This window comes from Lacerta agilis, chromosome 7 (genome assembly GCF_009819535.1).
Source record: "Lacerta agilis isolate rLacAgi1 chromosome 7, rLacAgi1.pri, whole genome shotgun sequence".
In the NCBI taxonomy this organism is placed as follows: domain Eukaryota; kingdom Metazoa; phylum Chordata; class Lepidosauria; order Squamata; family Lacertidae; genus Lacerta; species Lacerta agilis.
Window position 1 is genome coordinate 13,162,172 of NC_046318.1, and position 15,543 is coordinate 13,177,714.

At 38.7% G+C, this 15,543-nt stretch overlaps 1 protein-coding gene across 1 annotated transcript in view; it reads right to left on the bottom strand.

Moving 5' to 3' along the window:
• Window positions 1-629: 629 nt before the first annotated feature.
• LOC117049594 (ankyrin repeat domain-containing protein 33B-like) overlaps window positions 630-15,543 on the bottom strand; it is a 32,306-nt gene continuing 17,392 nt past the window's right edge. Inside the window, exons 3-4 of the mRNA XM_033154389.1 lie at window positions 6,652-6,792; window positions 630-1,489 (exon numbers count right to left, since the gene is read on the bottom strand). Of these exons, the coding sequence (XP_033010280.1) occupies window positions 630-1,489; window positions 6,652-6,792 (1,001 nt within the window). The remainder of the gene's footprint in view (window positions 1,490-6,651; window positions 6,793-15,543) is intronic.

The following is a 15,543-nucleotide window of genomic DNA, read 5'->3' on the forward strand; positions in this document are numbered from 1 at the left end:
TTTGTTTCCATTAACTGTCTTTCAGAAGAAATGCTTTACAAACATTTTATTCTAAAAGTTGGTTTTCTACAAAATGCCCTGAGATTTTTGCATACTTTCAATGTTTTGTTTTTTGTTTTTTGAAATTTCATTACAATGTCCATATTTTCTTAAAAGCAAGCATCAAGCTAAAGCCCTTTACTTTAGTGTGGGGGATGGGGAGATCATAATACACTTGTACAAAATCCGTAGACTTGTCTTTTCACTTATCCTCAAGCCAGTGCTGATGTAATCTATTTTTAATATTAGTTTCCCTTGCAAACAAACTCTGTAGCTTAATACTCTTTTATGTATAGAAAAATGTCTGATATCCAAACTAACTCTCCCTTCTTGGAGTTTAATCTCATTACCCCTTTTGTGGGACAGCTGTTTTCCACCCCAAGAAAACTACCTTTTCCATATATTAAACCTGTTCACAGATTCTCTAAATATTTCCTTACATTTCTTGACGTATGTACACTTTACCGTATCAGTTGCTCTCTAGATGATTTCTTCTCCTTTAAACTGTGTCATTCAACTGGCCCCAATACAGCAACTTGACTTTTGTATTGATCTCAGTAGTGCTATCACGAGTCTCAGCCTCAGTTCAATCAAGTCTTGCTTTTCACTGGAGACCCTTGCTTCTGTTTCTGAGCTGCTTCTGCTTCTGCTTTTTTCTTTTCTTCTTCCTCTGCCTTCTTCCTTTCTTCCTTCAGCTCTTTATACCTCCACTTAGGAATCTGCAGGTAAGCCCCATCACCGGCACTGCTTTTTCGCCTGACTTTCTCTGGCTGGAAAGTAGGTGGAGGTGCCTTGTTGATTCGGACTTTGGGGATGACAAACCCTGGGCGCACACTGCTCCTTCTCAGTAAGTGCAGTGGCAGCAGGCTTGATTTCCTTGGAACCACAATGCTAACCTGAGGTACATTTAGACTGAAAGGCTGGAGGCTGGCTCGCCTTTCCTTCTTTTTGGAGACTAACATAACTCTGGAGTTCTGAAACAGCTTCTCATAGCTGTTAAAATGGTCGTTGCTGTCCATAGATTTGATTTCTTTGGCTCTTTGTTTCCTAAAGATCTCTTGCACAGCAGGCCTGCGTTTTCCTATGCCAGGTGGACTTCCAGGGCACACGGTCCTACAAGCTATGGCAACAAAAGAGCTCCTTAGACTTGTCGTCACCCGAACCATATGATCAAGGACACCATCTTCTTCAGGGCCTTTGAAACCTCTGGAAGCTATTACTGACCTCACGCCTTCCGAGATCTTTTGCAAACAGGTCTTTGGCTCTGCAGCCTTGGCAAGAAGTTCTTTCAACTTTGGCCATTCTAGCTCATAGTGGTCACAAAATTGCTCAGCACACGGCTTGTCCATAAGTCTTTGCATAAGATAGGCAGATTCTATTCTTCCTGTGAAACACGCCCATTCCTGAGGAGTGAATCCGCGGCCTGGGTCTGTGGCATAAATGTTTGCCCCTCAAAGGAGAGAGAGAGAGAGTTAGTTTTTTTTAATTAAAAAAAAGTGCAGCTGACTACATTATATAGGTAAAGCTAAGCATATTCTGAATTTTGTAAGATAATGCGTTAGGAAACCCTAAAACCTTAGCTGCTTGACAACTCTATTTTGACTGTCAGATAGTATTTTGATAAAATAACCCAATTTTACTTTGTTTTTTTTAGCTACACAAATTATTTAGATATTTATTGCTCAGTACAGAACTGTAGTAAGAGCCAGCAGATATTGTTATGACCCCATAGCTACACCATCAGAAATTAGAGTGATGTTTAACATGTGTCATCATCACAACACAAGTAATAACTGCTGCCTGACCTTGCATTTATTGTCTCATTGAGTTGGAGTGTTGAAAAATGCTGTATCAATCTCAAAAGTCTTAATGAAGTGCAGTTTTGTGTTAAATCTCTGAGGTACTTTAAATATTTGTTTAATTCAAATTGCCAGTAAAGAATGTTTTGGAAGTGTGTCTTATGAATGAATGTTTTTTCTAGGTTTTGTTCCTAGGAAAATATGATTCTACCATGCACACACTTCTCACATTAAACTTAAACTTCCATTTATCTTATTTTGTTACAGCCCATGGCAGGGGTGGTACCAAGGGCCACATTACTCTGCATAAAGCTGTTTGTGGCCCCATATTAGTAGGCATGGCTAGATCCAAGCTATTTCCTGTAGATGCAGATACAGTTGTACCTTGGTTCTCGAATGGAATCCGTTCCGGAAGTCCATTTGACTTTTGAAAACCAAGGTGCAGCTTCTGATTGGCTGCAGCAGCTTCCTGCACTCCATCGGAAGTCGCGTCAGACGTTTGGCTTCCAAAAAACATTCGCAAACCAAAACACTCACTTCTGGGTTTGCGGCATTTGGGATCCAAAACGTTCAAGTCACAGGCGTTCAAGAACCAAGGTACGACTGTGCCATAATTAAATAAGTGTATCTCCACTCAAGTTTCTCCTTTGCTTTTCTTCAGCCTTCCGCCCGACCCCCAACATTTGTTTTCAACATTTGTTAAATGATATTGCGGACTACATCTTAATCTGTCCTGTCTGTGTAAAAGGCAAAAGGAACTCTGTAATCCCGGAAGAATGCAAATAGTGTCAGTGCATAGTTGAACAGCAAAATTTTACATACAGCTATTTAAAACCTCAAACTTCAAAATGCAATTACACCCCCAAAACAATTGGGGATGCAGTTTTGGGGATGTAATTGCAGACTTGCTGAGAAGTGTTTCCCTCCGTGATGATCTTATTGCAAAGGAACTGCAATTGACATAACATCAAACCCACCCCAGAGGGCCAGATGAAATTTGGCTGTGGTCACATTTGTTCGCACAAATTAAGTTTTATTCATTTCATATTACATTTGCACTTGCCTTTGAAAGTAGAGTATCTCTAAATATAGCAAATTACAGGTGTAGGGTTTGCAACAGATAGATACACAATTAATGGAAGGACTGCAATTCAGAAAAAGAATGGTATCTAAGGGAGTCTTGCTCATTTGCTCCTCTTCTCCCCCCACCCTGCCTGCCATGTAAACTGTGCACCACAGCCAGCTCCAAAAACAGACTGGAAGGGGGAATGGCCAAGAGACTTGGGAAGTTAGGTCTACAATGGACCTTTCATTTTGCAGATGGAAGCAAAATTATACATACTAAACAGCCAACAAAAAAGTACCAGTAAAAAACAAACAAACGCTATTGAAAGGACAAATGGAAGAGATGTGAATAGTGTTTGCTGACAATTCCAGCACACCAGATGGCACAGCCAGAAACCCTTATCTGTGAATTTAGGCTAATCTCATGAATGGTTAAGAGGTTAATTCGAGATTACATCTGACCAGAATAAGAGTCAATGAAAGGTATATCTATCTGAAACCATCTGATGCCAGACAGAAAAAGAAGGAAAGGTGATAGGAAGATATGGTTCGCTTACCCCTCCTTATCTCTAGCCCTTATACTGGCAAATACTAAGGCACACTACTCTATATTCTGCTAAATAAAAAATGTTGGCTGTGTTTTTGTTTTATTTATATTTATTTAACAACAAAAAATGACATTCTGTATTCCTCCTCATGTAATTTTCTGCTGTTTTATCTCAGGCGAACTCAAAAACTGCTTTCCCCGCTCTAGGAATTGAAGTTTTGCTACTCCATGTGTGTACATTCCCAGCTGTTCTTAAGATTGTATTTCAGGATCAAGTGCACCAAAATTAGGCTGTTTACCTGTAATGGTGGCCATCTGTGCAGTCACACTTGAGTGTAAAACATTTTCAGGAGTTTATGTTAGTCGGGGTTGGTATTCCTGTCCCCTCCTTTCATGCAGAAGGGGTGGCCTGAAACAGGTGAGGCAGATGCCTCCTGCTCAGTTCCTTCAGCCTTGCCATGATGATTTCAACGAACTGACAGCACCAGCAGTGAAGAAGCTACATGAGCTGTGACTGCACAGATGACCAATCAAATAACGCAATTTACTGGTAAGCAACTTTTCTTTCCTGTTTGATCTCTCTCCAGTTGCACAGATGGGTGACTGGTAAGCTAGCACAGTGTTTTTCAACCACTGTTCCGTGGCACACTAGTGTGCCGCGGGATGTTGCCTGGTGTGCCGTGGGAAAAATTGTGTTTATTTGATTCCTATTCAAGAGAATTACTTTATATATAGTCAATATAGGCACAGAGTTAAATTTTTTAACATTTTCTAATGGTGGTGTGCCTCGTGATTTTTTTCATAAAACAAGTGTGCCCTTGCCCAAAAAAGGTTGAAAAACACTGAGCTAGCATACCTTGGAGTGTGTGCTGGTACCATCACTGAAAGAGACTCTGAAGATAATATGAACATTTATCCCATGGAACACAAAGATTGAATCAAGTAATAAATAATACTAATGGAATGAATAGTAGAAAAAATACAGAGCTCAGATGTTTTCTGTGTTATTGTTGTAGTAGGGCTAAGAAAAGAAATGAACGGAATACAGTATTCTCAACTCTTGACTCCAACATCCTCTCTGCCTAAATGGGGAAATTCTACCAGTAAAGCAGTAAAGCTGTAGATAGAAAATACTGAAGATGGTCTGCACAGTGACCACAAATAAGTCTTCTCTAATAGCTTGTCAAATTTTGGCTGTATGTTCTTTTTCTCGGGAAATTTATTTGGGATACAAGATTTGCTTTAAACGCTATTGAAGTATTGCAGTGACTTCTTTAAAACTAATCCCACATGAACATAAATGAGGTTAGGTACTTTGCTACCTGGGTCAAACATGAATATTCAAGTCCTCCTTCCAAGTGTCATGGCATTCTATCAATCATTCTGAATTACATTGAGTCTGAAAATCAGCTTGTAAGAAACGTGTCCATCTCCACTTAGACCTGATTTTCCAGAGAGAAATCTAATATTACAAACGGGGATTTTTTTCAGAATAAGTAACCTGAACATCCCAGTCAGCTTGGAATATTAATATTCCATTAAATTAATACAGCTACACATATTGTAATATTATCTGCAAATGAAATATGCTTGAAATATTTGAGCTGAGGTTTCCAGCAAAAACATCAGAAAAGCTCCAAGTTTATAGGAACTTTTGGCCCCTTCTTTTTTTAAATGGCAATATTAACTTAGATGTTTCATAGCTTCATTTTTCCACTCATTTCAGTATGAGTAAATTGGTCACATAATAGCCTACTCAGAAGTAAATCTTATTGAATGAATGGGGCTGACTCCCAAGGCAAGTGGGGTTGGGCTCAAGTTTTACAAATATTTCAAACAACTGCTGGGATCCACAGCAACCTAACTAGCACAGGAGAAATTTGCACCTGAGAATATTTGTGCAATTGCCTTTAGATGGGTTGAAATTGTTTATCTTACCATATGCTAAACCATATTTAACAAATGGGAGCCTTCAGGTATTTGAATAGAAGAACATATTTGTATCTCGTATGAATTCCTGTTCTGTAATATCTGCTAAAAGCAATGAGTAATCGCTATGGTTTGCCCTGGCTTAGGGATACTCTCTCAAAATAAGGCCGCAATAGCTTAGCTCTGTTTCTCCTGAGCCTTTTGGCAATAAATCCATGTTTCATCCTCTTTAGCACTCTACGAGCTCCATTATTTCTTGCAATTGCTGAGCAGTCCTTAATCCATGAATTATTTCTAAATATAATGTCTGGCCAGTAACTGCCATCCGGACAGCTTCCCTAAAATGAGCAGCAGTAATAGCCCATCTCCACATCACTTTGCTATTAACCCATTTCCTGATAACCTGAAATACACGAAAAACACTCTGGTCTCCATGAACTCTTGAAATAACCCTGTGAATAAAAATTGTAAATTTTCAAGAGGTGTGTTTTCTGTTTTTTATTGTTATTGCGGATATTTAGTAACACTGTCTCAATTATGTTGTATGCCCCCATTTTTAAAAATAAGCAAGCGAGCCTGCTGCCAGTTAAAGTCAACTTCAGAGGCTCTGCTCCATCCTTATGTAACATCAGAAGATGGGCACTCAAGGAAGTCTTTTTTAGTGGTGGAGCCACAACTGTGAAATGCCTTCTCTGTAGAGACATGCCAGGGCTCTTCTCTTTTAATCTTCAGCTAATTGCTGAAGACTCTTCTTTTTTCTATTTCAATGTGCTTTTAATATAATTTTAGTATTCCAATTGTTACTCTGTTTTTAATTCAGCTGCTTTGCCTGCTTTTCCTATTGTGTTTTATGAAAGTTCTGTACTATGCAAACTTATTTTTGCAAGGGTTAGTACAAGTTCACTGGGTTATGCTTTCCATTTGAACCGAGTATGTAAACCCTGAAGGCACTAAAAGGAAATTTCAGCATCCCTAGATCATGTTTGGTACTGCTTTTGCAAAATATGGTAGAATATTCATGTTTATAAATAAATTAATGAATTTAGTTTACTTAATGAGATCCATTTGTAGCAAATTCAGTGGTGGAAAACAACAATAAGCAACAATGGTTTTGTGTTTCTCTCTCTCTCTCTCTTTCTTTGTCCAATCTGTAATTAGAGTAGGCAGGGCTGCCAACAGAGTAAATAACAAGAACTGCAGTCCTTCGTTTAGAAGTAGTCTTCACAGTAGTTCAAGGGAATGAGGATAATGAAGCATAGGATTTTTCTATACCTGCCAAGATTAAAGCTCTGATGCATTCACTTCGGCCTTGCATTGCAGACTTCATGAGTGCAGTAAATCCAAAGGCATTCCTTTTCTCAATATCAAGGCCAGGATAATAGTTTAATAAATACTGTGTAATAGTAATATGTCCTACAAAAAAAAGAATAAAAAATATAAATACAAAAGTGTATTATTTTCAAACCACTGTGAATTCTACTTGTTTTATTTTAACTATCATATTCTGAAGCTTCAGGACAGATCACACACACTCCTCAGAGTCAAATAACCACTAAACTATCATCATCATCATCATCATAAAATTTATTATTTATACCCCACCCATCTGGCTAGGTTTCCCCAGCCACTTTGGGCGTCTCCCAACTGAATATTAAAAACACAATACAGCATTAAACATTAAAAACTTCCCTAAACAGGGCTGCCTTCAGATGTCTTTTAAAAGATAGTTGCTTATAGCCTTGACATCTGATGGGAGGGTGTTCCACAGGGCAGGCGCCACTACTGAGAACTATAAAATGCTATGGCTTGGTTCAATCCTAAAATAAGAAAGTTAACAAAATGGGTTTCACCCTCTGCTTCCCACACAGTCGCATGTGCTCCCTGAATACCGGTATGTCTCTCTGAATGGTTGGCAAATACACAATAATATCAGTTACTTCTTTTCCTTAGAAATGAAAGCTATGCAAAATATTGTTTGCAGTATATTAACCGAAAATTAATGCAAAGTTGATTTGGTCTGTTATCCATATTCCCTATCCCTGGTCAGAAGGATAATTTAAGATAATCATGGTAGAAGGTGGGTTCTAAGACATAGTGTTCATACAATTTAGTGCCAAATAGATTAAAGCAGTATTTGAGTTATGCCTGGAAAGCTATAGGAAGCTATTTGAAACACAGGATAATGAATCCAGTTTCCTCCTAGCCATTCATTGCCGTCACATGCAATTTCCAAATAATCACCAATGGCAGGCCTACATAGAATGCATGAGAGTTATAAATAAGATTACATTAATGGTAATTTGTGAGAGTCTATGGTAAGCGGAAATAATAGTTTAAAGATCTGTTGTTGCCTTGCCAGCCATAAGAGGGTTCAGTTTCCTAACTCTGCTGTAAAACCCTGGTCATTAAGCTTCTACTATCCTGAACTAGCGACAGGACATATTATGAACTAAAATGACTGAATAATGGCCAAATGAAATTTTGATACAAGATGGAGAACATTTTAAATGGAAATCATATGAACAGTTGAAAGGGAAAATAATTGATTGGTTACAATATTTTCAGATTAATGAAGCATTCAAGTTAGATTTAAAAAAACTTGGTTTTCAGTTGGAAAAATCTAAGTTGGAGACGGAACTGTTAGAGCCAAAGATCAAAAATTTATCCAGAATGTATAATTTATTGCTCGAGTGGCATACAAAAGATGAAATGGTAAAATCAACAATGATAGACTGGGCTAAGGATGTGGGGCACAACATCATGTTGGAGGATTGGGAAAAATTGTGGAGAACAGGTATAAAATTTTCAGCATGCAATATTCTTAGAGAAAATGTTATGAAAATGATGTATAGGTGGTATTTAACAATGGTTAAATTAGCAAAAATGTATCATGGACAGAGTAATAAATGCTGGAAATGTAAGCAAGCAGAAGGCACTTTTTTCCATATGTGGTGGATGTGCCCAAAAATAAAAGACTTCGGGGAGAGGATTTATAATGAATTGAAAAAGGTGTTGAAAAACACATTTAGTAAAAAACCAGAAGCCTTTTTACTTGGTATTGTAAACCAGGAAATCCCAAAATGTGATAGGACATTCTTTATGTATGCCACAAAAGCAGCTAGAATTTTGTTAGCTAAAAACTGGAAAACAGAAGAGATACCAACGATTGAAGAATGGCAGATGAAAATGATGGACTATATGGAACTTGCTGAACTGACCGGGAAACTTCGTGACCAGAGGGACGACACGCTGGAAGAAGATTGGAAGAAATTTAAATTGTATCTTAAAAATTATTGTAAGATTAAAGATTAGAAGTAAGTTGAAAGGTAAGTTAGGCTGTAGATTTAGAAAATAGATTGAAGATATAGAACTGTTTGATTAAATGATAAGGATAATAGATAAGAAGAGAGGTTAAGATTAAGTAATAACAATGACTTTAAAAATGTAAAGAAATTACTAAAGATGATTTTCAAGGAATGCAGGAAGAGAGGGCGGGAGGAAGTCAACCTACAATGATAAGAAAGTAAGATAGGGTATCAAGATTTAAGTGCTGTTTTTGTTTTATATTTGTGTTTTTGTGTTTGTTGATTGCAATGGTTTATTTATTTGTTTGTTACTGTTATATTATGTTAAAACAAATTTTAAAAATGGGGGGGGGAATAAAATGACTGAAGAAGTAAATAAATAAATAAATAAATAAATAGACACAGTATATTTATTCTTAGAAATGCTTTCAGCAGACCATATCAGGCATAATCTCAAACAGAAGGTCTACCTGCTTTGCCAGTGTCACTGAAATATGTAGAGTGGTAAAAATCTATCACAGGCTAAAATTATAGACGCTAGGGAGCTAACAGTCTGAAGACCAATTAAACCATCAAGCCCTTGTAATTGGACTGACAGAACAAGACAAACATCTAGTGCCATTATTGCTCATTCAGAACATTTTCCCCCACTTGTCATTTGTTGTATGATGGGTTGATGGTTTATGTAATAATGTAGTCTGTCAGCCAGCTGCAACAACAACAACTTAATTACTGTAAGCTGTATATAAAAAAGTTCCCTCGTCTTATTTTGCAGTCCAGTTAAATATTCTGCAATACATGTCAGTCAGTTAAATTTATCCAAGAATGTTTATGAAGAAGTTTCATGCAAGCAATTAAACAAAATCCATAGCAAAACATCTGGTACAGTTTTAATGATCAGTGGCTTCATGGCACCCAAACAAATCTACATATTCTAGAAGGAGGAGAGCTGCATGTTTATCTATTTAAGCAGCTTTAATTACACTCAGGTATTTTATGGACAGCTGTGCTCTTTGGTTGCCTCTTTCCTAACCGGAGCACTTTTTCAGAGTCCCTCTACCTAGATAGTAACAGGGTACAATAACGCAAAATTCTGGGGGATTGATGAGTCCTCCAAAGATTATGAAAGAAGTGAAAATGTCAGGCATTCATTTGTAGTGTCTCTACTTGCCTTGTTCTTAGGGACATTTCTAATTTGAACTTCTGATATTTTCCTATCCTTATCATGTGCTCATGTCCTTTTGAATTGATCAGCAATGGTATCTAAGGCCTGCTGGAGATGATTACTGCTGTCTGATCACCCAGTCCCAAACCCTCTTAGGCCTACATAACTTCAGAACACTCCTAGATTTTCTAGGTAATTTACAGAACAAAAATCAAGAAATAGGCATGCCCAACTCCACAAAACCCCGTAAAGCAGATTCAAACAACCACTTTGGAAACTGCTTTTCCATCATTACTAATTTATATCACTGCTGCTCTCTGAGCACCAATGAGTCACTAGAAATGGAAAAGCAGCCCAAAAAGTTACTGCAGAAACCAGGCACCTGATCCTTACAAAAAATATCCTTTCAAAGGGCTGCATTAAGTTCAAAGTCCTACTGCAATCTGTGGAAAATAACTTCATTTCTATAAAATGAATCTAGGTTTTCCTTTCAATGTATCTTTCCCCTCCTATTTCTCAGGTAAAGGGCTTCTGATAATAATTGTGTACAACTGCATTAAAACTATTTCACTACTGAGGTGCCCAGTATTGCTGACATTCTGAACGTGCCCCTAACTCCTTAGGCTTCTGTTTACCTGAACTGAGACCTGTGCTAATTTCCTCATGGTAATAAAAGAAAAATCATGCCAAAAAAAAAATGAAAAATCATGCCTCAGCAGACTTTCAGCCTTATTTTGCCACCTGCAAAATGGGTGGCAGCCCTTACAGAATTGTTAGAAATAGAATCTCTAACTAACAGGAAAGGCCTCACTATTTTTGAGTAAAACTGAGTAAAAGTTAGTAGCAGCATTTTCGTAGTACATGCTTCAAACATTAGAATTTGGGGGTTTACATAACCGTACCCTCCAGAGGTTTTGGGGCTCCCGGCTCCCACCAGTCCCAGCCAACGTGGCCAGTGCCCAGGGATTATGGATGCCGTAGTCCAAAATCTGAAGGGCACCATTTTGGCCACTGCAGTGCAGTGCAATTCATATATGTGCACAAAGGACATAAGGCTCAGGCTGTGCATACACCAATCCCTTTGTAGTACCAAAGCATGCTTTTTGTCACTCTGGAATTGTTCATGCTCGTCCTCAGCATGCTGCTTTCAATCTTGATTGACTCTAAATCCTGCCATCCAGAAGGGTGGGTGGGTGTGGTTATCGGATAACCATTTGAAAAACCTTCATTGATTAGGTTATCAATGCCTTTTCCTCCCTGCATATGCCCTGGGTGAAGGAAGAAGGGAAGGTGTGGATACACTCCCCCATTACTGGAACCACCTTCATCTGTTTTCAAATGGACACACTGTGGGGAAATGCAGAATCAATCTGCAATGAACTTTTATTTTGGAATGAACCAACCAGTTTTTCAAAATGCACTTTTCAGGAGCAAAAAATATGCACTAGATCTAGATTGTGTGTGGACTACAAAGAAAAAGGAAGTACTCAGACTCTCACTGATTCTAAAATCAAATGTCATTCATATGCAGTCTCAGTCCTCCAGCTCAATATTTCACTTTGGGCAGTACTGAGTTAAACAACTGTGCTAGAGATAGGATTCGAGCTAGTGCAATGGGATTTTCCTCCTTTTCTCCACCCGTCATGCATACCCCATGCCATACCCAAAGCTGTTCCAGAGGGTTGGGGAAACACCCCAGAATAAATTTGGGGGCCCTGAGGAAGAGGTTTTTTCTGTTGCACAAGGATAAATCCTTGCCCTGAAAAAACAACCTGCTTAACACTACTTTGAATACAGCCCTGGCAACCTTTTTTTTTTTTTTTTTTTTTTTAAAGAATTGTTCTTTAGTCTGAATTCAGACACAAATGGTTGCACCATTCAGACTTGCAGTTGCAGTTGCAGGTGCAGTTGCTAATTCAAGTTAATGGCAATCAGTTAACTCCATTTAAAAGCTCTTATAGAAAACATAAGCTTTATATATGCTCACAGTTGAAGCAGCAGGAGAAATGCAAGATGCTAATAAGAATTTCTACTTTTATGAGCCCTTTTAACATAAGCTATCTGGGCTAGGGAAAAAGATTGCCAATACAATGCACAATTAATTCAGAATGTTAATACTCCATGAAAAAGCTTAAACTTACAACTGCTTAGTGCTCTTTCAGTTGTGGGAGCAGTTGCAGACTTCTGAAAGCTGCCAACAAATGTAGCTATCTGGAAAAAGGGCAAGAGAGAATTGAGCACAGTATGTGATGGAAGGATGGATCTCCTATGCAACTGTAGCTGGTTAACAGAGAAAAAGTAGGAGGACAGATCTGGACGTGGAATCAACTGAAGTGTTCCTTTCATCAATATTGGATGCAAATGAGTTCTAGGTGCCTGTTCAGGAGCTTCTTCTTTTTTAAGTTATAATTTCAGGTGGTAACAGTAAGCCTAAAATTATGTGTGCTAGGGAAGTGTAACTGTGTGGGGGTAGCCAGCAGATGGGACGGCCAGTAATCCTGGAGATCCCGCTCCCACTGCGCCGTGAAAAGGTCCACTGGCTACGGTCTGAAGGTAGTTCGTCGTGAGTTCTGAAGGTTGCCTGATGATTCCAAAGGTTTCTGCAGCGATCTGTAGGTTCCGGAGATTCCGGAGGTCTCCGGGTAAAAAGATAGGCTAAGCTAAGTGATGGCCAAAAATTAGACGGCCAAATAAAGGCTTTAGAAGTAAAAGAAATAAACACAAGGAGACTGCAGTCTGGTGAAGAAGAAGCTCTTGACTGCCCTGAGCGGCGGATTTCACTTTCAGTTTCTATCTTGGCTTGTCCGCAACGATGTTCTCTCTAGCTTGTCTCGCACTTTCTCCACACTCGCTACAGAGAGCGGAGGCTATTTATTGAAGACTCAAACATCGTCATAACCATTACAATAACCAATCACAACCTTGTTACTGTGCTAGCTTTTGGGCGGGAAACTTTTAACTGACATTTAATGAAACTTAATTGGTGCACTCTGCTAACAGCGTGGAGGGATCCAGGCAGCAAAACTCTGCCGGATCTTTTGTCCTTCCTTCCTAAGGCGGAAGGACACCTAAAGTAAACCCAAACAAACAGGTGCAGTAGCACCTTTAAAAACATATTCCCACATAACTGTGTGCTGTTTTCATGACAGTTTAACAGTGGTATTAAGACCAGAGATGTTGAATGAAGTCAACATTAAATAACAATGTAAGGATTCTGGTAGAGGAGGGAAACAATCAATTTGACATGGAAATGGAATAGAATAAATGACAGGCCATCCTCAAATTTTAAAGTGGTATGTTGAAAAACAATCAGCTCTTTAAAATCTATAAATAAATGCAACTTTAATTAAAATGCATAAATTCATTATAAGGCTGTTTCAAATATATGTCTATTAATTAAAAATAGGACTTTGGCAATTGTGAAAACATAGGTCCAATTCTGCCAGTAGTAAACTGTGCTACATGATCATGACTGAAAAAAAGGTTGTCAACCCTGGCCCAATTTGCACATCATGGTAAATCATAGTTGACGGTTTACTGTGAATGCGCCAATCTTTCCCACTTTGCTGCTTCCCACATGGGAGAAATGAACGACGATGTGAAGCCAAGGGATGTTCTTGGCTTTCTGGTCATTGCTAATTTGAACAAAACAAACTATGATCCCCAGTTAAGCTAGGGGTCATAGTTTGTTTCTAGAACCAAACAACAAAGATGGTCAGAACTCTCAACTGTGGCTTACTGCAGGGATGGGAAACCTTTTTTCAGCCAAGGGCAATCTTACCTGAGTGGAAAGCTGTCAGAGGCCACATTTCTAAAGTGGGCATGGCTTCTTGAGAACCCAGTCCCAGTCCCTTCTTTTCAGACTTCCCTTCCCTTTCAGAGACACATATATAACACACACCCATCTCCACTTCTTTCTCTCCACTCTTTGCCTGTCTCCCCATTTCCTGTCTTTTACACACACACTCTCACTGCCTTTTCTCCTGGGGGTACCTTTCCAGATCCTCTCACCACTGATTAACTATAACAAATCACTTCACCCCAAATATTAAGCAAACAGAAAGCATCATTTTTGCTTTTGTTCTTCTGCAAACCAAAGATAGCCATGCCTGGCAAGAAGCAGCACCAACCTTCCCCAGCAGCAACCCTGAAAAGGCAGGAAGTCCTTAAAAAAAAAAAAAAAAAAACCTTCCTCCAAGGTGGCACCCACATGTCTTAGTAAGTCCATGATCATTCTCCCTCTCACCAGTCATGCTTGGAGCACATTTGGGGACAATGACTGTGGAGGACTGTGTGTAATATGTAGCCATTTCTGGATCCACACAGGAGTTAGTAGGGCTGTTACCACAGGGTGGGATGGAACTCTGTCTGGTTGAGGGGCTTTGATTTGTTCGTTTAGTTTTGCCCCAAATTTACTGGTTAATTGAATTGGGGGCTGGCTAGCCACTTAGGAAGGATTACCACACCATCACAGTCTTTGCTTGACTCTCCGTGCTTTGGTGGGTGTCCCGTCCCCCCCCCCCAACCCGGAACAATCCTAGTAAATTGGGTTGGGGGCTGGCAGGTCACTCCAGAAGGCTTGGTGGACTGGATCATGCATGCAGACCTAGCCCCAGCTTACTCAGTGATATGTGATCAAGGCCAATGTCATTCAGCTTTAGAAAAGAGGAAAATAACTCCATACAATTATAGGAAACTTCTTATATATCCTGTGGTCTACTTAGCCTCATTTTCTTTAGGGAACAGTATCAGATACTGGCAGACAGTATCAAGCCAATGTCAACACTCTGGATTAATACTGAGCTCATTATAATTAAATATAAAGGTCAGAAAAGAGCAGCCTTAAATCTAATCCGTTAACAGGACAGATATATATCCTGGGTGGACACAACCCAAAGCAGGTTATACAATATCTGAGACCACCTAACTCTAGTTAAAAAGCCGTATCAGGCATTGGTTTTCTATAAAGGCAGCTGTGAAAACACACAAATATTTTTGGAGTAAAAAATTATAGCCACACAGTGCATTTAAAATGAAACAAAACAATTATCAGATAAGGTAACAGTTTTGCATTTCATGTTTTTAAATGAATACAACTTAGTTAAAACACCCATGTTCTGGTAATGGGATTCCAGAAAATAATCATGAATCATTATTCTGTATCAGCTCTAATATTTTTTTTACAACAGCATTCAGTGATTCCCAAGAGGGAAGTAACTGCCATGCTTGCATATTCACCAAATATGTATTAAATTCAACACAACTCATTTTTCATTATACTGTCTATAGGTTGTCAATAATTAGAATCTGTTGTCATTAATTTAATAATTTTAGCACAAACTATATTTAGTTTATAATTCTAAGCAACTCTTAAATAATATAACTAAAATTATTTTCCCCAGAATTTATCATTTCAAAACTTCATACTTCATTCTTTGCCAATTCTGTATTGCTCAGTATGATGAATTATCACTAGGGAACATGATTACCTTCCTGGTTTTTATTCCAAAATAACATTTTAAAGCATCTGTGCTCAACCTATTATTTGTTGCACTCTTTCACTGAATTGAATAGGAAAGCCTTTGTATGCAGGACATAACATGATCTTGGAGGGCTGGAGAGAGAGGGGGGTTCAGAGCAGGGAAACTGTGCTAGGCACCCCCATCAAACATTTTCCCTGATAGGCTTATATGC